The following is a 26274-nucleotide window of genomic DNA, read 5'->3' as shown; positions in this document are numbered from 1 at the left end:
CTCGAGTTCCAATTTTGCGGCCCACGGCGTGATTTGAGATTTCGACGGAACGCTTAATAAAGCATTTTGAAATGCTGAAATTGATTTCAGTTCAATAATATTGTTGCTGTTCTTCAATATAAACTATTCTCCTATATGCCCAACATCACTATCCACACTAGCTGATACGGCTTCGGCGATGGTAATGTAATTCCATTTCATGGAGGAGGAATTAGCTGATATGAATGTGCAATGTGCATATTATCTTGACAAGCGACTGCCCACAAGATCAAGCCATACGAGGAGATAGTTTCCAGCAAGTACCGTCTCTTGCTAACCCAATAACAATTCTTTGGTCGCTGAAAAGTGTTGTCAAGTAGTGGGCGCAGCTCAGAGTTCAAAATAGCATAAAAGCGATGATCATGATATTTTTTGTTGCATTTTTATTTCTTTAATAAAATATTTTTTCTTTTGTGGTAACCCTTCGCCCATACAGCGAGCACTTCGTTGCACTGAAGCAAAGTTTGAAAAACGTAGTTGTTAAACTGTCTTATTTTATCTCGACATTGAATTCATGCGGCCCGCGGTCTCTACGAAATTTGAAAAGTGGCACGCGACCCGTTTCAAGTTCGCGACCCCTGATTTATAGCATATGTCAACAAGATGCAATTTGGATTGATGCGTAAAACGGTCTCACCAATGGGCGCTGAAATGAAGGCCGGTGACTTCGTCATTCCCAATTTGAATGGATGAGGTATCAACGATCACGTCCTTTGGATTTCTCCTCCGACAAGTTGATGCAGACCTGTATTACTGTATTACTGCTTTCATCTCCCATCAAATACTCATGTGTCATGACTAGGGCAAGTTTTTGCAACTTTTTTTCACAGCTTACGGCAGCTTCCTAAATACTCGTAAGATATGTAGAATCAGGGATATCTAGACTAGATAGTAGTCTAGATATCCCTGTGTAGAATGCTGTTTTAAGCTGTTTAAAGGAATCTTATAGTGCAACTTTTTGCAACTTTTGTCCATATTTTTCATGCAACTTTTTCGATTTTTCATGAAAGTATTTTCGATTTTGGTGAAATACACGGCCAAATTCGACTGAAACACCGTAAATCCGCACCGAAGTAACGCTTTTACGGGTATTTCGGTAGCTGAGCCGGAAAATTGACCTTTTTTTGGTCAACCGAGCAAAATGTGGTCAAAATGCAACTTCTGCAACTTTTTTCGAAAATAAATGAATAAATGCAACTTTCCACGGATTTAACTGCAACAAAACTTGCCCTAATCATGACTCATGAGCTATGCTGCACCGGTCTACGTGCTGCACCGGTATACGTGCCGTAACAATATCAATAGATATATCATGATTCATGTTAGTAGGCCTACTGGTGAAGTTTTGGCCGCTAATGTCGGTTGCGTATGTGCTAAGTCAATTTCTGTTCATCATATGGGTGATGTCCACCTTGTTTAGACGAAAAGTAGGCCTGTGGTAGGCATGGCTTGGCAAGATCGAGTAGGCCTACCTGAGTTATTCGGTCCTGAATTGAGTATTAATCGATTCTGCTAACACTTTTTATGACGTCATAACAGTATGAATGAGTGAACGTTCAAATATGTACCTTTTAAGCGACCACAAAGTATATAACGCCAGTTCTACACCTCATTAAAGATAATGTGACATTTTCTACCATAGCCTACCTATTTCATTGCTTTTGCGACAATGATGTGGATTGATCGCGACTTCAATGATATGTCATGTCCACTAAAGCAGTCATCGGCAACCGCTAGTACGCGGACCGGTGCCGGTCCGTGAGGAGTTCGTTTCCGGTCCGCGAAAACTACTTTTGCAAATTCACCTAACCAAATGCTTCTATATGTGCGGGTGAGTTAGTGTACCACCACCATCACCGTTGGACGTCCGTTTTGATTCTTGGCAGTAGCAAGATCTGTAGCGTCGGAGATTTATCTGAGATTCTCCTCCCCTACGTCACTGTGCTCACAGCAGTAGTTAGTATGATCGCTCGCGAATCGTAATGGGTTCTTATGGCGGGGTGGTGAGCGGCTGGAAAACCGGGGGTGGTGAGCGGCTCCTTATACCTTATGGCGGGGTGGTGAGCGGCTATTGCGTCTTATGGCGGGGGTCGTGAGCGGCTCTTATTTCTTATGGCGGGGGTCGTGAGCGGCTGGAAAACCGGGGGTGGTGAGCGGCTTTTATGTCTTATGGCGGTGGTCGTGAGCGGCTATTGCGTCTTATGGGTGTGGTGGCGAGCGGCTATTGTGTCTTATGGTCGCACGGTAACCCTTTTCAGCATAGTCAGTCAGTCAGTCAGGTTTATTAATATTTTCATCGTTTCAAAAACATCACAATTCTGCGATACAATGAAAAGATAGGAAGATGTCGAAGCGACTTGGATTTGTCAATGGAATCGGACACCCACCTTGGCCTAGGCGTAGTAAAAAGGAGGCATGCACACTGAATGAAAGTAAAGAGTACAGTATAGAAAAAGAAAGCGACAAGAAATAGGGCGGCATGTCATGGGAAGCGAGATCGATAGGTCAGTCGTGGTCCGGTAATCATGAGGATGGACTGTATTTATTTAGTAGTAATTGCTTGTATTTCGACTTGAATGTGGACATGCTCGTCGACTGTCGGATGGCCGGCGGGATACTGTTCCACACATCAGGTCCGGCATATTTGATGGAGCGATGATCTTTTCGGTCGATCATATGATATTTGGACGACGTGGACGCGCGTGTGTTGTACTTGTGCGCTTTTGATTCAGAGGTAAAGAAGTCATTGAAATATTCGGGGCAACGACCGCAGTGAAACTGATACATAAACTTGGCGATTTCTAGTTTCCGCATATCTTCTATGTTTAGGACGCCGAATCTCTTCAGCAGCGACTTATTGGATGGGCAGCCAGGCCCCTTTGGGGCCCTAGCTATGATTCGGAGCACTTTATGCTGTAGTTTCTGCAGTGGCTTGAGTGCAGTTTTACTGGCAGCCCCCCAACAGATGATGCCATAATGTAACTTCGATTGTATTAAGGATTTAAAGAGTATCAGGAGAACCCATACTGGCATGAAGCGCCCAAGGCTGTAGAACAGGCCGCACTTCGGTGATAAATTAGTTTCTAGGGACTGAATATGACTCTTCCAGGACATGTTCGAGTCTAGTAAAACTCCGAGATATTTGGCATTATCTGAGTTGGAAACGGGCTGACCAGCGATATTAACGGTTTGGTTATTTTTTGAATTGACTGTCAGCAATTGCGATTTCGAGGCGTTTATGCAAAGGTTGTTCTGGGCCGTCCACTCATGGACTTTGGGCATTTGGTCACCAGTCAGGGCATCCAACTCTGCCGTCGAAGAAGCGGAAGAGAGGAGGTGAGTATCGTCAGCGAACAGTGTGGTGTTCAATGAGGAGGTTTCAAAAATGTCGTTGACATATAAAGTGAAAAGGACCGGTCCAAGTACTGAGCCCTGGGGCACACCACAGGTCACCGGGTGAGGAGAGGACAAGGTGTCTGAGATCGCAACCATTTGTTGGCGTCCAGTGAGGTAACTTTTCATGAGCTCAAGTTGTGGGCCCCGAAGTCCGTAACGCGCCAATTTCGAGATGAGAATTTTATGATCTACGCAGTCAAACGCTTTTTTTAGGTCGAGAAAAATGCTACATCCCACATTTTGCTTCTCTGAGATATCATAGTACTGTTCGGCCACTGTTAGGAGGGCATGAGCGGTTTGGTGTTTGTTTCGGAAGCCAAATTGTTGAGGGGAAATGATAGACATTTTGGCGAGGAATGAGGACAGGCGGGAGAGGAGCAACTTTTCGAATACAATCCCGATGCATGGGAGAACGGATATCGGACGGTAGTTGGTGACGTTAGTTCTATCCCCAGCTTTGTGTACAGGGACTACTCTGGCTTTTTTTAGATAGCTTGGGTAGACTCCATTTTCTATCATGAAGTTGAAAAAATGGGCCATATATTGACCGATATGCAGGCTTATCATTTTTAAAAACCATGATGGGATTTGGTCATAGCCGTCGGCCTTGTGCGATTTCAGTTTGTGGATGGCTACTTCTACTTCGTATTTGGTCGTAGGTTCAAGCACAATTGACTGGGATATCGATCTCACCTCTGACCTGGCCGACACAGGTTTTGTAATAGAAGAAGCAATATTTGGGCCTACGTTACAAAAATATTCATTGAAGTGATTCGCGATGGCCGCCGGGTCTGAAAGTTTGTTTCCGGTATCCGAATTCACAATTTCCGAAACAGACTTATGGCATTTTTTTCGATGTAGGAGAGAGTTAAGTCCTGACCATGTTGTGGTCGCAGATCTCTGGTGATTCGCTGAATGAACCTTTGTTAATGCGTATATCGTGAATTATTATATATGATGTAGTTTAGTCGTGACAAATGACCGATCGTGTTCTAAGTCTTTCGTCGCTATTGATTTCTACGTAACCTGAATAGCACGCCGACTTTCAGATCGGATTATTCACACCTTCCGCTGTTTCACATCTACAGAACAGTCTGCTGTTCACAAACTAACACTCCAAAAAGGTGTGAAATATTTGTAAAATCCTACGAGCGCTCACAAGATAACACGCCAGACATAGCCATCTCTCACGGTTTGATGTTACAAAGGTAGGAATTACGCACAAGGTAATATTTCCGCAATAAGTTTGTTACAGAGCCGTCGCACAATATCCGCGGTCACAAACTAACACTCCAAAAAGGTGTGAAATATTGGTAAAATCCCGCGATCGCTCACAAGATAATACCTAAGACATAACCATCGCTCGCGACTCGCTGTTACATACATGCCGATCGTTGACAATGTAATATTTTGGTAATTGGTTTGCCACAGAGCCGACGTAGACGGTGATTCGAATATCAACAATAGCCGCGTTCACAAACCAACACTTCAAAAACGTGTGAAATAGGTTACAAATCCCACGATCGCTCACAAGATAACACCAAAGACATAGCCATTTCTCGCGTCTTGTCATTACATACATCCCAATCGCTACAGTGTAATGTGTCTATGGTTGTTACTATCAAGTAATAAGTAATGAATAACAGTACCAGCGCAGACCGTGATTCGAAAACCAACAATTTGACACTTGCCCGCGATCGCTATATGTTTCACGCCTCCCGAATAGTGGCTGACTTTAGTTGCGTGATAAGATCCATGAAAATATTCAATCAATGTGTTAGATTGTCAACTTGAAATGTAACTCACTACACAAATCAAGTTGAATCGTATTTGAATGTATTGACTCGACCCAACTCAAATCCTTTGACAAATCCTATTAACGCAATCTGTTGAATCGAACGTAACCTGAATATTACTGACGCCAACATTCACCCACATCGATCATTCACACATTCCACGCCGCTGTTTTAACAGTTATAGAATCAATACCAACTATCTCTAACCCGATAATATTCAATCATTTTGGTAATTTACCAACTTTAAATCCATTCGCGGATGTACTAAAGGTAAATCCAGATAAGCCAAAATGAAATATTTGGACATTGACATAGTCTGAATTGAAATAGATTGACAAACATGACTAACAACTTTCAATCCAGTCATATTTAGAGATTATACGCACATTGATTCGAAACAAGTAATGAAACATTACAACTCTATTCGCGATCCGAATTTTCAATTGTCAAAGCGACATTTTAACATCTTACCATACTCAAAAGAATTATTCACAACATTAACAAGTGTTAAAAATCTAGTTTTCACTTACTTGATTATATCACTACAACTCACAAACTTGAATTAATTCATCCTTGTTGTATTCATATGACCGATAATTTTTTATTCAACTATAAAGGTCGTTACTATTCTGTAAAACAAAGTATTTACTAATCAGTCCATATACGACTTGACATAAACCTATTACATTTTGAATATACGATATTTGAATGTCTGAACAATATCTGAGAAATAATTATCACAAGTGAATCCATATACGACAGCGTAAAAGATATAGGAATGTCAGCAACTCTTTACGATCGTAGTTACTACCACATTAACTAATTTACCCGATCAACTCGTCATGATCATTCCTGAAATCAACACAAACATGCCCCTGCCTTCAGTTACCACAAAACAGCATCAAGTTTTAAATCCACTTGTAGCTGACGGATTATTTGATTGCATCGATAGAGAATATTATTGAACTCGTCGGTATTGTTACTACAACAAATTTTCGCTTACACCGACTGCGAAAGTTAATATCGAATGGTAAGTCTTGACCGCATATTTGTTGAACACAGACATGACAAAGAACATTACCGAGATTTTATAAACTAGTCATATTACTTTTCACATCTATCAATATCGGAATACAAGTCATCAAACTTTTTGTTAAATGTTACATAACACTTTTGGAATCGGATTCGTTATAGTCATACAAATTGTATTAAACCCAACACCAAAACAAAAGGACTTTTAAGTTCATTGAAATCAAAGCATCCGTCTTCGACTTGCGCTTTATTAGATTGCACGCAACAATTCGTTACGAATGAGCTGTAACCAAAGTTAAGAATTCTTTGTGTCCACAGATATAGAAGATGAATATAGCTAACAAAATCACGAATCGACGTTTCAGAGTATTTCACGGATGTAATAAAATTGTTAGTGTCGCCTATCTAAAAGTATGCATGCGTTCGATTTCCATACCGACTGTTTGCGATGTTTAGGATTCACTTACAATGACCAAGAGTGAGGATTTAACATCAATGTCGTTACTGGTGGTATTCACAACAGAGAATCGAAACATTACACAGTGTGAAAATATATCTTTGATATCAAAGCACTATCCCAAGTACACGATTAATACTCAACTCCGTTCACACTTTCTATAGAACGTGCTAAATGTAAAATATCACGAGGTTGCAAGACTTTGATCATTACAAAAGTAAATTGAATATGTTTGCTCGATGCATTCAATTCAACTAGAAATGTCTAGTGCACAACAATCGTAATATTAAGGAAGTACTTGCTACACTCTAATTCACTAAACGTGTTTTTGCATTGTTGTTCATTTGTAGCATTGATTGTTTTTGAACCCTCAAATAATAATTCCCGACATGAAACCAAGCCGCTGAAAGTCGTTACCAACACAAAGAAACACTTTGTACGATGTTTGCCAAATGTATCCTATATGGTTAGGTGTACTAGAATTATTTGTGTAACACATACACCGACAATGTAATCGAAAATTTTTCCGTTGTCATTCGCTAAAGTAAATGTCATCGCAATACTCTGTCACTAAAGACGTTCCTTGTATGTGATTGAATCACCGATAATTAACTCACTAAACCGAACTCTAAAGAAATTTTACTCACTCGACGGCTATGAAACAGCGTCGCTTAATCGGTCTATATCGTTTTTCTAAAGGTAAATCATATCCATCCAATAGAAAACAATTTTCACTAGCTTGGTAATGAAACCGAAGTCTTCATTCAATATTTTGTCTGTGTCAAATACTTTGCAATAAACACACTGGAGTGGTCGAGCTTTACATCAGCAGACTGTAATCTGTAAATCAAGCTTACATCCTACTTGTAACTGTATCGTTTACCTAACCGAGTTGTATGCACAGTTTGATGTTTTTTGTTATTTGGTAATTGCTGAATATACTACTTCGAAATACTCCCTTGAACGTAATTTCCATCATCGTAATAATCGAAGTACATTTGTGTCGAATTCGTAACAGCCGACTATGACATGATAAATTTTTGACAAGGTATGCTTGGAAGATTGGTTGTATATCACGAAAAATAATTACCGCTCATATTGATACTGTTATCCATTGTTCGGTATTTTCAAACGAGTAAAATTTATTACTTGAGTTACTCCGCTTAATGCAAATGTAAACACAACCGTCTTTCAACATCACAAAGACATCGATACAAAGTATACAATCAAACGCAACAAGTTTACTTTTGTAGGTTGTGTATGATTATCCTGCATAACTCATTTCTTACCAAAGCCATATGAAATATATTCATGTTACACGAAAATATTCCCATGCTACAAACCTATTCAATGATTGGTGTTGCTTTCAAAATGTTACGATACCTCAAGAACTTTATTGTCTCAATGGATGTTCATGTATCTTAATAATCAAATAGTTCAACACAGAACTAATACGAACAGAAACATCAGAGTTATTTACACAAAAGTTTATATGTGTACAGTATGTGAATACCGTGTGTAAACCCAGCACAATTGTGGTATCCACCCGAGTTTAGTAAACACAATTTACGACACCGAGGTCGCGTCATCTTTCGTAAGACAACAAACCAAGGCTTCAGGATATGTCCATGTCATAGCAATAAATCAGCTACTCCAACAACAGAGTACATATGTTTTCTAGTTACGGTGCTTACATCTTACACACAAATCAATCTACTTTGCTAACGAAAAGTGGTGAGTCATCATAGGGTTGTCCTCACAACTAAAACATACTATCATACAAAATGGTCGTTATAGTTTGCACACCAACGATACATCGTACAAGTAACAAGTCTCGAGAATCCAGTTATTGAAAAAACGTGAAAGTATTTCACCAAGTCGTTATGTTGACGAAGGCGTATATTGTAATATCATGATCGATTTGCATTCGTTGGGCACAAACTGTCACTACTCTAAATAATTCTTTTTCACTCAAACACAAACGCATACTTGTCACCATTCGTTTTCATCAAGCACGAGTTCAAGAAACTTACTACGACATGAATTTTTATTTTTATGTTGTGTAAATAGGTAATAATTAATTCAAGTAACACTGTATCAACATCATCGAGTTGTGCTAATAGATTTACATGTGGTCTTGTGGTTTTCGTCGGGACATACAGCACGAACTAACTGTAGACTCCTCTCTGTTGTACAGCTACTCGGTGATCGAAATGCATTAACATGTAAACAACGATCTTGTTTCGTCACACCAAAAATATGTTCACTGTCGCGATACCCCGCACAAGACGTGCATAGCCTTTTCACACTCGTAATAGTATACCAACGTCAAGCGATAACGTTTAACAAGACCAACGACACTGAACCCACGACGTTTACCTATGTAAAATTACCACTTTCACTTGCCAGTCCATCGTTTACCTGACTAAACATATTATTTTCCTTTGGAGATCTGACGTTTACCCAGAGTAAGAAACCATTTTCACTTGTAAATATTTTTTTTTCCTCGGCTAACAAACCTTTTTTCACTTGGAAATATATTTTTTCTCTGGGTAACAAACCTTTTTCACTTGGAAATATATTTTTTCTCTGGTTAACAAACCTTTTTCACTTGGAAATATATTTTTTTCTCTGGTTAACAAACCTTTTTCCCTGAGCAACACACCATTTTGACTTGGTGGTCCGTCGTTTACCCGAGTAAAAATATCATTTTCTTTTGGAGATCCGGCGTTTACCTAGTGTAACAATACATTTTCACTTGGAAAAATACTTTTACCTAGAGTAACTAATCATTTCTCCTGGGTAACAAACCCTTTTCGTCTGGAAAACTATCATTTGTCTGAGTACCAATACAGTTTTCACTTGGAAATCTATCTTTCACCTGGGTAACAATACCATTTTCGTTTTGAAAACTGACAACCACACCGGACAATTTGATATTTTTGTATATTGTTACAACGACAGTGACAAAATATACACCAACAACGACTCCGATACATTTGTCTAATCAAATATTCACTTGCTCTGATGCATCTCATCAAAATCGTTGGTTACTCGCATGCAATAACAATGTGCTGTTGTACATCGATATGTATGTTTTCGTAATTGGCGAATAAAGGGGTTTCCGATATGCCCGCGATGTCCGGGTTCGCGCTTTGGATTTTCCAGAGTCAAAATGTCTGAATAAAACACCTCCTCGACTTTGGTAACTGCACTGTAAAAAATAAAAACCTCGATTTACCGCGAAATGTTTGGAAGCACGGTAGCCAGACATTTCGTGGTAATCTAACATTACCGTTAGTCAATGTCAATTTAACTTACACTCGTCCGGTAATCTCACTTTACACGCCAGACTGTAATGTTACTGTCACCTCCGGTATATCTAATCTACATGTTCTCCTGTACATTTGCGATCGAGACTGTCATTTTACCGCCTACCTACCTACATGCTGTCCCTGTAAATCAGGATTACATACCAGCTTGTAAATTCACGTACATCATACCTATCGCAAAGCAACCCGATGCAAAAATATCGCAACATTTTCTTCACATTTCCAAAACGACATTGGAACAAACTGTATATTCATTCATGATATCACGATGAAGTGGTTATCGTTGAAACAATATTGCTGCTGGAGGTCTAATTCTTCTTTAGGAGACATGAAGTAACACGAGTGGTCTCGAGAAAACGTGAATTAATTCCACCACCGGCCAAACTTCCAATTGTTTCTTTTTCTCGTTCTCATTCCTTCTGTGTAAGTAGTATCTTGCAGTTCCACTAAAAAGAATTCATGCGTAAGTCGCTATATAAAGCAAAGTTCCTAACCTGGACAGTGGACATGACATTATAAAGACTAAGACAAATAGGCTAACAAAACTATAACATGTTTTGAAGTACCGGTACTGGCACATTGTGTGATGACGGCTCCGCCTTTTACATGACATAGCAGAGATTCATGACTTTATCTCTGTATTGAAGCAAAAGGTTCCTAATTTAAGGTGGCATGTGTGGCAAACAAATCCAGCAGCGGATGAAAACATATCTATGCTATGGCCCGAAAATGACATTACCAAGCCAACAGTTTCAACCCCTCCGCAGCGGAGTATGTGGTCACTATATAAGTCGACAAATATCCCAAAATAGAACAGAGAATGCGGCGAATGAAATATATCAATCATGAAATCTAAGTCATCGAGGGCTGGTGTGCAGAGTCAGATATTCACGGTAACGAATACTATGTAGTACTGTATTACCTTTTAAGATGCGTATTCCATTCAGCATTCCTAGGAATTTTTAACGATCGTGTCCACTTTCTTCAAGCACAACAAGCTTCGCTCCACCCTTTGCTCAAATCTCACTAATGGCCACTGGCCAGACGACACTCGAACGATTTCGAAATAAATGGTATTCATCCGCTGACACATGACACCAATAATATTTACTGGCCACGTTATAATGTTTGATCTGGGTCGTTTTTTCCATACAGAAACATTTATCATTGCATGTAGTCCCTTTTTTCATCTAATTTCGTATAAATTGATATATATTCCATGTGTTGTTCACTACTTACTGTACTTACCTAACCAGACGCTAGTTGTGATGTCACAGTTGTGCGTTGGTTGTTTACTACGAATCTCAGAAAAAGCAGTCACCTGTAACCTATTACAGGTCGCCTTGTCCGCCATTAACAAGTGGTCAGCTGAGCATGCGGTGCTGATATTTCTAGTTTCCCCGATCAATATTACACATCCTGAACTAATTTTTTAACTTATCAGCCTTATCCGTGACAACGAATGTAACCAGCGAGACTGGCCGTACAGCCATTGCCTTATAATATAATATGGCTACGGTGTACCACATTAGCTACGATTGTCAGTTATTTCTTGTACCCTACTAAGCTTAATTGATACTAGGGCCAACAATTTCGGTATGACAGACCCCAGTCTCGCAAACGAGGTTCAATCAGGTCAAATCGCATCTAGAATGATATATCAGTAACATTCAGTTCTACGTATACATTGGCTGCAGCGATTTTGAAGCTAATCAATTTTGCCAATAGCCCGGTAAACTGCAGTAACGAGTAACTGTCAGTAATTTTGCGAAGAAATTCTGGTAACTTACTTTACAGCTATATTAAGGTAATGTTACATATCAAAATGTAAAATGACAAGCTACGCACAGTAATTGGCTGCGGCCGGTAATTCGTGGTAAAATTTACAGAGATTTCCCAGTAAATCTACCAGATTTTTTACAGTGTGGTTGGTACACGGATAATGATGTTCGGAAAACGGATGAATTTATGTTCCCCATCGCGCTAACAACTCCGGGTTACTTGCGGGTTTCCAGAGGTCTGTTTACTATATTGTGTCTTTACTGGTCAATACATGTCGCTCCAGTCAGCTGAAACCGGATCACTAATATGAGAAAGTGTGTGGGCCTGATCCGGATATTCACTCATGAACCAACGACCAATATTCAAGTAAACATGTTACAGACCGTGTTTTTGTCTCCATGAAAAATACCAATGCATACACCATCACATACAAGTAACGTCACGATTGTTCACAAGTATTCACGTAAACGAGGTGTACATACAATGTGTCGGTGTACAAACATCATGGAAAACAAATTCATGTTCTCAAGTATCATCATGCGACGACTCTGTACATTCAATGTGGGCATAGATGACTTGGAGACAGGCAAGCAGCCATATTTGGACGTAACATGGTCTTAGTATGAACCAACCTCCACCCAACTATTAAAAAATCAATATCACATGAGTACAGCCCTTTCACGGGTTCACACCTTGATTTTGCAAGATTGTTCGGATTCTCAGGTAGACTTGTATCGTGACCCAGACTTTGACATAATCGGGTTGTGTAACTCGCTCAATCCCCGCGTATTGTTGGTCATAACCTGCGAATTTTTTTGCTGAGACCGCAGTGTTTCACATGGTATAATGTATTTGGCGATCATCATCGTTATCAATCTTTCATACGATGAATATGTCAGATGTCGCTACTCCCACATAACGACTACAGATAAACATCGTGAGCGGTGACTCCGGATTGAAATCGTAAACAGGGACTCTGTGTGTGTGTGAATCTCGAGTTCGATTATGATTAGATAATGTACTCCAAGGTGTGTCCCTGCGAGTTGAAGGCTTATTTCGTGTTAATCACACCGCAAGAGGGTGCTATCTCGTAACTCGACAGTTCAACATAAATCGCGGTTGGAAACTTTTGGTCTAGTTGATCCAGCTACGTATTGAAACGGTTCACCCACGCAGACCACTGAGAAAGCGCTGTCGTTACCTGAGTATATCCACGAGTAAATATGGGACTACGCGTAACTGTCCATAGATTCCTCTGGCCCCACACCGTGGTTTTACGACACAGACAAGATGCAGCAGTGGAAATATTGAAAATGAAAAACGATACTTTGGTGACATTTGATTTGGATTTTACACCTGATGAACCATACACTCGATTGGTACATTGGGATGACAACTCTATCGTCGAGGTCGAGGGAAAAGAAATGTACAGATTTGTTGGTGTTGTGGATATTCAGCGAAAATCGGGATGCGTGATAGTACACGGTTCGCATATTTGACTGAGAATATATCGGTATGCATAATGCACTGTCCATTGTATCATGTCGTGTGTCATCTATGCCCACATTGAATGTACAGAGTCGTCGCATGATGATACTTGAGAACATGAATTTGTTTTCCATGATGTTTGTACGCCGACACATTGTATGTACACCTCGTTTACGTGAATACTTGTGAACAATCGTGACGTTACTTGTATGTGATGGTGTATGCATTGGTATTTTTCATGGAGACAAAAACACGGTCTGTAACATGTTTACTTGAATATTGGTCGTTGGTTCATGAGTGAATATCCGGATCAGGCCCACACACTTTCTCATATTAGTGATCCGGTTTCAGCTGACTGGAGCGACATGTATTGACCAGTAAAGACACAATATAGTAAACAGACCTCTGGAAACCCGCAAGTAACCCGGAGTTGTTAGCGCGATGGGGAACATAAATTCATCCGTTTTCCGAACATCATTATCCGTGTACCAACCAGTTACCAAAGTCGAGGAGGTGTTTTATTCAGACATTTTGACTCTGGAAAATCCAAAGCGCGAACCCGGACATCGCGGGCATATCGGAAACCCCTTTATTCGCCAATTACGAAAACATACATATCGATGTACAACAGCACATTGTTATTGCATGCGAGTAACCAACGATTTTGATGAGATGCATCAGAGCAAGTGAATATTTGATTAGACAAATGTATCGGAGTCGTTGTTGGTGTATATTTTGTCACTGTCGTTGTAACAATATACAAAAATATCAAATTGTCCGGTGTGGTTGTCAGTTTTCAAAACGAAAATGGTATTGTTACCCAGGTGAAAGATAGATTTCCAAGTGAAAACTGTATTGGTACTCAGACAAATGATAGTTTTCCAGACGAAAAGGGTTTGTTACCCAGGAGAAATGATTAGTTACTCTAGGTAAAAGTATTTTTCCAAGTGAAAATGTATTGTTACACTAGGTAAACGCCGGATCTCCAAAAGAAAATGATATTTTTACTCGGGTAAACGACGGACCACCAAGTCAAAATGGTGTGTTGCTCAGGGAAAAAGGTTTGTTAACCAGAGAAAAAAATATATTTCCAAGTGAAAAAGGTTTGTTAACCAGAGAAAAAATATATTTCCAAGTGAAAAAGGTTTGTTACCCAGAGAAAAAATATATTTCCAAGTGAAAAAAGGTTTGTTAGCCGAGGAAAAAAAAATATTTACAAGTGAAAATGGTTTCTTACTCTGGGTAAACGTCAGATCTCCAAAGGAAAATAATATGTTTAGTCAGGTAAACGATGGACTGGCAAGTGAAAGTGGTAATTTTACATAGGTAAACGTCGTGGGTTCAGTGTCGTTGGTCTTGTTAAACGTTATCGCTTGACGTTGGTATACTATTACGAGTGTGAAAAGGCTATGCACGTCTTGTGCGGGGTATCGCGACAGTGAACATATTTTTGGTGTGACGAAACAAGATCGTTGTTTACATGTTAATGCATTTCGATCACCGAGTAGCTGTACAACAGAGAGGAGTCTACAGTTAGTTCGTGCTGTATGTCCCGACGAAAACCACAAGACCACATGTAAATCTATTAGCACAACTCGATGATGTTGATACAGTGTTACTTGAATTAATTATTACCTATTTACACAACATAAAAATAAAAATTCATGTCGTAGTAAGTTTCTTGAACTCGTGCTTGATGAAAACGAATGGTGACAAGTATGCGTTTGTGTTTGAGTGAAAAAGAATTATTTAGAGTAGTGACAGTTTGTGCCCAACGAATGCAAATCGATCATGATATTACAATATACGCCTTCGTCAACATAACGACTTGGTGAAATACTTTCACGTTTTTTCAATAACTGGATTCTCGAGACTTGTTACTTGTACGATGTATCGTTGGTGTGCAAACTATAACGACCATTTTGTATGATAGTATGTTTTAGTTGTGAGGACAACCCTATGATGACTCACCACTTTTCGTTAGCAAAGTAGATTGATTTGTGTGTAAGATGTAAGCACCGTAACTAGAAAACATATGTACTCTGTTGTTGGAGTAGCTGATTTATTGCTATGACATGGACATATCCTGAAGCCTTGGTTTGTTGTCTTACGAAAGATGACGCGACCTCGGTGTCGTAAATTGTGTTTACTAAACTCGGGTGGATACCACAATTGTGCTGGGTTTACACACGGTATTCACATACTGTACACATATAAACTTTTGTGTAAATAACTCTGATGTTTCTGTTCGTATTAGTTCTGTGTTGAACTATTTGATTATTAAGATACATGAACATCCATTGAGACAATAAAGTTCTTGAGGTATCGTAACATTTTGAAAGCAACACCAATCATTGAATAGGTTTGTAGCATGGGAATATTTTCGTGTAACATGAATATATTTCATATGGCTTTGGTAAGAAATGAGTTATGCAGGATAATCATACACAACCTACAAAAGTAAACTTGTTGCGTTTGATTGTATACTTTGTATCGATGTCTTTGTGATGTTGAAAGACGGTTGTGTTTACATTTGCATTAAGCGGAGTAACTCAAGTAATAAATTTTACTCGTTTGAAAATACCGAACAATGGATAACAGTATCAATATGAGCGGTAATTATTTTTCGTGATATACAACCAATCTTCCAAGCATACCTTGTCAAAAATTTATCATGTCATAGTCGGCTGTTACGAATTCGACACAAATGTACTTCGATTATTACGATGATGGAAATTACGTTCAAGGGAGTATTTCGAAGTAGTATATTCAGCAATTACCAAATAACAAAAAACATCAAACTGTGCATACAACTCGGTTAGGTAAACGATACAGTTACAAGTAGGATGTAAGCTTGATTTACAGATTACAGTCTGCTGATGTAAAGCTCGACCACTCCAGTGTGTTTATTGCAAAGTATTTGACACAGACAAAATATTGAATGAAGACTTCGGTTTCATTACCAAGCTAGTGAAAATTGTTTTCTATTGGATGGATATGATTTACCTTTAGAAAAACGATATAGACCGATTAAGCGACGCTGTTTCATAGCCGTCGAGTGAGTAAAATTTCTTTAGAGTTCGGTTTAGTGAGTTAATTATCGGTGATTCAATCACATACAAGGAACGTCTTTAGTGACAGAGTATTGCGATGACATTTACTTTAGCGAATGACAACGGAAAAATTTTCGATTACATTGTCGGTGTATGTGTTACACAAATAATTCTAGTACACCTAACCATATAGGATACATTTGGCAAACATCGTACAAAGTGTTTCTTTGTGTTGGTAACGACTTTCAGCGGCTTGGTTTCATGTCGGGAATTATTATTTGAGGGTTCAAAAACAATCAATGCTACAAATGAACAACAATGCAAAAACACGTTTAGTGAATTAGAGTGTAGCAAGTACTTCCTTAATATTACGATTGTTGTGCACTAGACATTTCTAGTTGAATTGAATGCATCGAGCAAACATATTCAATTTACTTTTGTAATGATCAAAGTCTTGCAACCTCGTGATATTTTACATTTAGCACGTTCTATAGAAAGTGTGAACGGAGTTGAGTATTAATCGTGTACTTGGGATAGTGCTTTGATATCAAAGATATATTTTCACACTGTGTAATGTTTCGATTCTCTGTTGTGAATACCACCAGTAACGACATTGATGTTAAATCCTCACTCTTGGTCATTGTAAGTGAATCCTAAACATCGCAAACAGTCGGTATGGAAATCGAACGCATGCATACTTTTAGATAGGCGACACTAACAATTTTATTACATCCGTGAAATACTCTGAAACGTCGATTCGTGATTTTGTTAGCTATATTCATCTTCTATATCTGTGGACACAAAGAATTCTTAACTTTGGTTACAGCTCATTCGTAACGAATTGTTGCGTGCAATCTAATAAAGCGCAAGTCGAAGACGGATGCTTTGATTTCAATGAACTTAAAAGTCCTTTTGTTTTGGTGTTGGGTTTAATACAATTTGTATGACTATAACGAATCCGATTCCAAAAGTGTTATGTAACATTTAACAAAAAGTTTGATGACTTGTATTCCGATATTGATAGATGTGAAAAGTAATATGACTAGTTTATAAAATCTCGGTAATGTTCTTTGTCATGTCTGTGTTCAACAAATATGCGGTCAAGACTTACCATTCGATATTAACTTTCGCAGTCGGTGTAAGCGAAAATTTGTTGTAGTAACAATACCGACGAGTTCAATAATATTCTCTATCGATGCAATCAAATAATCCGTCAGCTACAAGTGGATTTAAAACTTGATGCTGTTTTGTGGTAACTGAAGGCAGGGGCATGTTTGTGTTGATTTCAGGAATGATCATGACGAGTTGATCGGGTAAATTAGTTAATGTGGTAGTAACTACGATCGTAAAGAGTTGCTGACATTCCTATATCTTTTACGCTGTCGTATATGGATTCACTTGTGATAATTATTTCTCAGATATTGTTCAGACATTCAAATATCGTATATTCAAAATGTAATAGGTTTATGTCAAGTCGTATATGGACTGATTAGTAAATACTTTGTTTTACAGAATAGTAACGACCTTTATAGTTGAATAAAAAATTATCGGTCATATGAATACAACAAGGATGAATTAATTCAAGTTTGTGAGTTGTAGTGATATAATCAAGTAAGTGAAAACTAGATTTTTAACACTTGTTAATGTTGTGAATAATTCTTCTGAGTATGGTAAGATGTTAAAATGTCGCTTTGACAATTGAAAATTCGGATCGCGAATAGAGTTGTAATGTTTCATTACTTGTTTCGAATCAATGTGCGTATAATCTCTAAATATGACTGGATTGAAAGTTGTTAGTCATGTTTGTCAATCTATTTCAATTCAGACTATGTCAAAGTCCAAATATTTCATTTTGGCTTATCTGGATTTACCTTTAGTACATCCGCGAATGGATTTAAAGTTGGTAAATTACCAAAATGATTGAATATTATCGGGTTAGAGATAGTTGGTATTGATTCTATAACTGTTAAAACAGCGGCGTGGAATGTGTGAATGATCGATGTGGGTGAATGTTGGCGTCAGTAATATTCAGGTTACGTTCGATTCAACAGATTGCGTTAATAGGATTTGTCAAAGGATTTGAGTTGGGTCGAGTCAATACATTCAAATACGATTCAACTTGATTTGTGTAGTGAGTTACATTTCAAGTTGACAATCTAACACATTGATTGAATATTTTCATGGATCTTATCACGCAACTAAAGTCAGCCACTATTCGGGAGGCGTGAAACATATAGCGATCGCGGGCAAGTGTCAAATTGTTGGTTTTCGAATCACGGTCTGCGCTGGTACTGTTATTCATTACTTATTACTTGATAGTAACAACCATAGACACATTACACTGTAGCGATTGGGATGTATGTAATGACAAGACGCGAGAAATGGCTATGTCTTTGGTGTTATCTTGTGAGCGATCGTGGGATTTGTAACCTATTTCACACGTTTTTGAAGTGTTGGTTTGTGAACGCGGCTATTGTTGATATTCGAATCACCGTCTACGTCGGCTCTGTGGCAAACCAATTACCAAAATATTACATTGTCAACGATCGGCATGTATGTAACAGCGAGTCGCGAGCGATGGTTATGTCTTAGGTATTATCTTGTGAGCGATCGCGGGATTTTACCAATATTTCACACCTTTTTGGAGTGTTAGTTTGTGACCGCGGATATTGTGCGACGGCTCTGTAACAAACTTATTGCGGAAATATTACCTTGTGCGTAATTCCTACCTTTGTAACATCAAACCGTGAGAGATGGCTATGTCTGGCGTGTTATCTTGTGAGCGCTCGTAGGATTTTACAAATATTTCACACCTTTTTGGAGTGTTAGTTTGTGAACAGCAGACTGTTCTGTAGATGTGAAACAGCGGAAGGTGTGAATAATCCGATCTGAAAGTCGGCGTGCTATTCAGGTTACGTAGAAATCAATAGCGACGAAAGACTTAGAACACGATCGGTCATTTGTCACGACTAAACTACATCATATATAATAATTCACGATATACGCATTAACAAAGGTTCATTCAGCGAATCACCAGAGATCTGCGACCACAAGACACAATAGCCGCTTGCCACCCCCACCATAAGACGCAATAGCCGTATGCCACCTCCGCGATAAGACATAAGAGCCGCTTGCGACCGATCCCTATGCTGAAAAGGGTTACCGTGCGACCATAAGACACAATAGCCGCTCGCCACCACACCCATAAGACGCAATAGCCGCTCACGACCACCGCCATAAGACATAAAAGCCGCTCACCACCCCCGGTTTTCCAGCCGCTCACGACCCCCGCCATAAGAAATAAGAGCCGCTCACGACCCCCGCCATAAGACGCAATAGCCGCTCACCACCCCGCCATAAGGTATAAGGAGCCGCTCACCACCCCCGGTTTTCCAGCCGCTCACCACCCCGCCATAAGAACCCATTACGATTCGCGAGCGATCATACTAACTACTCACAGCATCTTTACCAGCGTTGTAATGACTTGAGTCCGACTCGAGTCGCGATATATTCGTGACTCGACGCATTGTCTCGAAATGTGATGACTCGACTGGACTTGAGTCAATCTGTTACTGACTCGGCTTGTACTCGAGTAATTGCGGACGACTCGGACCAAGTAATATGACTCGAGACTCGGACGGAGAAGACCGACATTTCTTTGTAATTTCGACGAATAGTAAAGTTTCAACACTATTGGTATTTCGTCTATTAGTAGTGGTACTTGAAAAGGCGACCAGAAACTATTAAAAGTGAGGAATTCTGGAATAATACGAATGCGAAGCATTCGGCATCACCAAGCAATGGTTTTAACAAGACTTCACCTCGAAACTGGAGACTGGACAGTACATACAATAACTTGGAATCGAACTCGCAGTACTCACCATTCATTTGTACCGCCTTTCTATTACTACGGAATTGTGATCTGGTCGGGTGAAGTGCGAAAAATTTATAAGCCAACGAATGCATTTTTTCAATAATATATGTGCAATGTGCATGTCCTGGCTTATTCTGCTATTATGCTTTATTATCTCTCAGCACGTGATCAATAATTAGTAGTCAAGTAGTCAATAATTTCGTGAGGTTGGTTTATAAATCTACAGACCACATCGGCATATGGCAGTACGAGTGTACGGGCTATGAAATATGAGTGCATCTTCTGTATTCAGCAATTTTCAAGGATAAAATAGTTTCGAAAATATATAGTGTAGAAGTTTGAAGCAGGATTATTGAGTGTCACAGGTCTGCGTATTTTCTTTTACACTCTTTTCGTCGACCAGCTTCCTCCTAAAGGTGAACGACTGAACGTATATGGTAACCCTAGTTCTGTAGGCTTTTGTAAAGCATTGTTTCTGCATGTGCTGTGCACACCGCACAGATACCACAACGCAATGCAGTAGCCTATATCAACGCCTGTCATGTTAATGCAGGGGTGGGCAAACTACGGCCCGCGGGCCGCATGCGGCCCTCCACACTATTCTGTGCGGCCCACGAGAGTCCAAAAGGAAACTTATCAAAATATTGCTAATATGCCTACAAAAAATCGAATTATTGCTGGGACTTGATTAAACTTTTTCTTAGTATATTTCACCATGATAAATCTAAGGCAGTGGTTCTCAAACTGGGGGCGTAACATCTTGGGGCGGGAAAGCATCTGAAAGGGGACGCGAAGCTGAGCTCATCTGATTTTTTTCGCGCTTCGTGCGATCTTCATCCCAGTCCTAATTATTGCTCTGTATTTAGTCTGAATTTCATATTTAAAAATCTCTCATCCACAACCGTAACCTTCCATGCCATCCAACTATCCGTTAGGTTTGATAGCATCTTGGTTGCATTTTGTGATATGACGATAAAGGGAGCGCGAACTCTTTTACCGTCATAGGGAGTTTGAGAACCACTGTTCTAAGAGTAAATACTTCCTATATTATTTTTTTGTTTGATTTCTGGCACGACAGCCCGATCTCAAAGCCCACGCAGTTTGAAAGGTTTTAACTGCTAAACATCGCAGTTATCCTGAACGAGATTGATTCGGATCAGTAGTGTGATTTCAGATTGGCCACTGCAGTTTTGATATTTTCAGGGATGTTTTTATCAAAACGATTCGCGCGTGTCTTAGGGTAGAATCGTTTTCTGTATGGGAAGAATTAGGGTATTTATATTTTATCTACACATAGTAGAAGCGTGCTTGAAGTTAACATGGTTTTGATGCTCAGCATTGTGTGTCCTGGAACTGATCCAAAAGTGGAATTGGTATATCTATGAAAAGATCGCTGCTCAGAGATATAAATTTCAATCCTGTTCTAAGAATCGAGACAACCGACTTTCATCTCTATAGTTTTGACAAAGTGGTTACCGCCTATGAAATCTCGCCACTGTTTCTGACGCGTCTACGACATCACCAAAGCAATGTTTGGATTGTTTTAAATAAGCATATATATTATCTCCTTGTCCTCATTATGTAATGCGATACCAATATTGCGTTTTGGTATATAATCCCAATCTTATATAGTGCGGCCCGCGAATGGATCCAGATGTTGAATGCAGCCCGCGAGCTCAAATGTTTGCCCACCCCTGACAAAAAGTATGGATTTATTGCAATCGAGAGCGGAAGTGACTGTTTTCTACAGTGTGGTTTATGAAAACCCTCATAATACGCCCATGGTGCGCTGCCTATTAAAACGCTCTCATGATTTGAAAGAGGCAGCAAGGAGGAATCGAGATCCCTGCTTCGACATATGAGTGTTGTGTTCGCAAAGGTTCTCGGCCTTCGTGGTCATTAATTTCAAGAATATTCTAATTTAGTCCGGACATTATCTCCGATGTGCTCTGAGTACTGTAACACCCTGGATCGACGATTTTGTACTAGGGAAGGAGTTGCAAATTGACTGGTGTTCTCTCGCTATTCATTGGCGTTTTTGGTATAGTTATAAATACCGGTATATTTGATCAAAACAAGCCATTCAGGATTAATCTGGTAGGGTAGCGACAGAAATTAGTGGTACACGATCAGAAAAAGTTTGAAAAACACTGTTCAACATAGTCAGTTACGAAATACCTCGGAAATTTTCAGAAGTGCAATTACTGTCTGTACAGTGTACACTGACGCTTTAAGTAAAGATCTTGAGACAATCATGGCGACAATTGAGTCTTATCAAGCCCTGACCCATTTTCAATAGAATGGCGTGACAATACCATGAAAGCGGCCAGCATCAGCACAATATGACTGGAGCTGGTGCATAGGGATTAATTTGTCTCTTCTAGTTATTAATAATATTTTCATTGATTCAACACTCACACAAGTATTAACACCTGACTTTCTTGAAATCATGTCAGCTCAGCGCAATTGAGATGATAACGCCAAGGGATTAAAATCGTGAGTTAAATTTCGAATCCAGGATGTCGGTATCATCCCAGACATGATAGCTTCGGGAATGCAATGCAATCAAGATAACAATATAACAAGCGAAGACATCGCGGCGTGAAGCCAATTCTTATCATATGAAGGAAAAAAGAGAAAACCTTCATGAAAGCCGAAAGGGGGATGGCCATGAATATATATGTTCGTAAGTCTCCAGTATTGTTTTGACGATCATTGCAAAGTTCAAGAGGAAATGGCGTACATTATGGAAGCAAAAGTTCTACTTGGTCACCAAGCAAAAGTCGGATGTAGACCTTACAATCGAACAGGCAATCAGGATTGGAAAGTGTATTTGAGGCCAATGCGAAAATTGACTCTAGGAACATTCATAAGGAAAGTCGTCTTCCGTTTGCCAGAGAGTTATCCCAACCCGAAAAGAATCTTCAGACAGGCTCCTTACGAATTGAACGAGAGTGGACACTCGGGGTTCAACTTGACGATCGATGTTTACTTCAAAAATCCGGAAAACCCGAAGAGGGTCAGATTCGCGTACAATTTGTTTCTGAGCAAGGATCATAATCCTGTCGCTTTTATGCGCACTGAACTTATTACGTTCTTAAACCCGACTGAATGTTTCAAACGACGGCTACTGGAGGCCGGTGCTGAGCAGCAGGTTAATGAAGAACGGATCTGCAAGATATCAGCCCATGATGTCCAAGAAATGTGTACTAGGGATAAAGCATTCTCCATTTTTCCCGCTGCTGTCTCGCCAATAAAAACATCGGTGGAAAAAACAGAACGGGCCAAAGGAGTGATGCTACTAAAAAACCGCCAACCCTTGTTTTCATGTCGGAAAAGAATAATGTCGCTTGAACATCATGTACAAATGAGAGTTTGCGGTCATGCGAGTCAGGCCGCGAAGAAACGGAAAATTTCAGTAGTCGACGGCAACACTCCAGATCGTCAGCTTACGCAACTATCCCAGCACAGCAGTGCACAAATGCGAAATAGGAAAGAAAACGTGACAGTGGAATCTGCGCTGGTCAGTAATCCGGCGGAATTGCCGATTGATACTCCGTTGCGTGGATCCGAGGAACAAAATATACGTGAGTTATTGCAGGATGACCTTTACTTGTCTTTTCTTGACGACCCCGATCCTGCGGATTAAAATTTAAAACTGTTAACGTTCGATCCCAGCGTCGCGGGGATCCAATTCTTCGTCGATGCATTGCCAATCGCTTTTTTGTGTTTTGTTTGTTCGAACATTTCAGTTTATTTTTGCAGTATCGTGGTGTTATGATTCTTTGAGTTGTGATTAATAGACTTGAAATCACGATATAAATTGATGACGTTACACGGTGCAATTGACGCATGCAGCACCAGGCTGGGTGCTATGCAAACTGATATATACACCTCTTCAAATATGAATAGCTTCATCACCTTGGCTTGAGAGACTTTCACGTCAGTCGTTACGAATACGTCGACCTTCGAGGGCGCTATAGGTTCTCGAGCAGTCCGAAGGAATCAAAAATAAAAACTTGGTCGCAACAGGGTATATTTATCGGCAAATGTGTAGTATAATGTAATTATAGTGGTGGCAAGACCGTAACTGCCGCACTCCAAACCCCCGAATTCGGGTGGTTGGGCTCGAGCTCTGAGGAATCCCAAAATTATTTTGTGAATTAACCTAAATTATGAGGTATCGTTTTGAAAATTTATTGAACTATTTAAAAGTATTTTCGCGTCATCCTCGATTTACTGTTGCCAAATATCTTGATTATTGGATTCTCTTACTCCAAAAGAAAAAGGCATGATTTACACAAATGGGCATTTCGGCGTCGGCCATTACCGCGCCACGACGCACAAGACATAGGAAGTTTTAGGCCATGTAACATGTACCTACTAGAAGTGTGTCAGAACGATTGGCAGCGAGAAAACCTTGGCCGACAAGGACTGCCCTTATGCTGAGCGAATAATTCGATATATATATATACAATTTTTAATTGTACATAGTCGCCCAAATGGCTGCCAACGAATATTCCTGTCCTGGCGATCTGACCCCCACAAGACGAATGCAGTCTCGCAGTGAGAAATTATTTGCCGGTGAAGAAATAAATACCAATTTGAAATCGTGTGCGTCTTTAAGTTTAGTACATTTCAATATCTTTTTAGATAGCAGACAGGAAGGAGGTCACGAAATAAGATCATGTAACGAAGTCATTACACCAACGGATCCGCCCGAAGATCTTCAATTACTATTTACGGGCCTTACATTGCCAAGGCACCTCACTCAGCTCTACCGATAAATCTGATTACGGAAGCAGAGAAAGGATAAAAAATTGATAGCAATATATATGTAATTCCCGATCATATTGACCGATTCAATTGTGAATTATAGAAAATTTTCGCACGGTAAGGAAACAGCAGCTACCTCACTAAACAGTACAACAAATCTCGTTGATAAGTAGCGACTAAAACGCATAGCCTGATAGGGGTCCGGGAGCAAAGCCCCCCAGAAGCTTGTTCATCACCCTATGGGGGCCCAAGACCAAAGTTTTTTTGGGGGGGCTGACGAAGTGGCGTTTCGGTCCTGAGTGGAGGAACCGAATTCTTAAACGCAATAAAAGACTCGAAACCCATGTATCAATAGACATTAGGATTGGGATGTTGCTAGCGTTCGGTTTACGTGCGATTCAGGGTTCTTACCGGCACAAACTGACCTTGGAATAATGAAATTGTAATTAATACAGAATTAGTATTACATCACTAGTCCAGCGACGGAAAATATCAGGATTTTATTCCGAGACGAATATCACTGACCAGCGATGTAAAAACACAAAATTAAACTTTCAAAGTAACATCGATTGTCTAGAACGCACCAACGACAACCTGGAGCAGCAATCTCGAAACAACAACCTGGAATTTCATGGTGTTCCCCACTCCGAAAAAGAAAATCTGCCTGAAACTATCATGAAAATAGCTAACGCCTTGAAAGCTGAGATTACTGCGCCACAGATTGTGCAGTGTTATAGAGTGCGCTTCAGAAATAAGGACAAAACAGGACCCGTTATAGCCAAATTCTCTTCAGAGCAACCAAAAAAAGAATTCCTCAAAGTGAAAAAGGCCAAAAGGGATATCAAGGACTTTGGTGTAGAAGGAATGAAACAACTCTTCCTAAACGAAAATTTAACAAATTACAGAAGAGATGTTTTCTTTGAAGCGCGAGCTGCGAAACAAAAAAAAAGCTTCAAATACCTCTGGACTGCAAATGGAAATATCTACATGAAAAAGAATGATGGTGCACCCAGAATCCACAATGAGTCAAAGGATGACCTCGATAAACTCCAATAGAAACTGCTATACTGCTCTCTCACTGCAAACGCAACCCACACTAAAAAATGGCTCAAAACTTTTTCAACGTGAGCAACTGCAGATCTATCAATTCAACGAATAGTAGTGGTATCCCATCATCTCAAGGAATTTTACTTGCACACTTAAACACAAGATCCCTCCAAGCTCATCTAGATGAAATTCCCCCCCTGTT

At 39.8% G+C, this 26274-nt stretch overlaps 1 protein-coding gene and 1 long non-coding RNA gene across 3 annotated transcripts; one reads left to right on the top strand and one right to left on the bottom strand.

Moving 5' to 3' along the window:
- The first annotated feature begins 1640 nt into the window (after positions 1–1640).
- LOC145447725 (uncharacterized) lies at positions 1641–24896 on the top strand. Of its 2 annotated transcripts, none has more exons than XM_080325980.1 (2): positions 1641–1870; positions 22768–24896. In XM_080325980.1, exon 2 carries the CDS (start codon positions 22930–22932, stop codon positions 23896–23898), a length of 969 nt encoding a protein of 322 aa, XP_080182106.1. In that variant the 5' UTR covers positions 1641–1870; positions 22768–22929; the 3' UTR covers positions 23899–24896. The 2 variants fall into 2 exon arrangements, with proteins under 2 accessions (XP_080182106.1, XP_080182105.1); XM_080325979.1 differs by having other exon boundaries at positions 21882–24896.
- Positions 10245–11977, bottom strand: LOC145447726 (uncharacterized). Its single transcript, XR_013917689.1, has 2 exons — positions 10975–11977; positions 10245–10498 (listed from the first exon to the last, which is right to left on the bottom strand). It is a non-coding gene; the product is annotated as an uncharacterized LOC145447726 (long non-coding RNA).
- Positions 24897–26274: the final 1378 nt, after the last annotated feature.

The sequence above is a fragment of the Botryllus schlosseri genome, chromosome 10, assembly GCF_051294905.1.
Source record: "Botryllus schlosseri isolate E-star chromosome 10, Bs_hap1, whole genome shotgun sequence".
Taxonomy (NCBI): Eukaryota; Metazoa; Chordata; class Ascidiacea; order Stolidobranchia; family Styelidae; genus Botryllus; species Botryllus schlosseri.
Note: the sequence above shows the minus strand (reverse complement) of the source record. Positions and strands in the feature narration are given on the sequence as shown.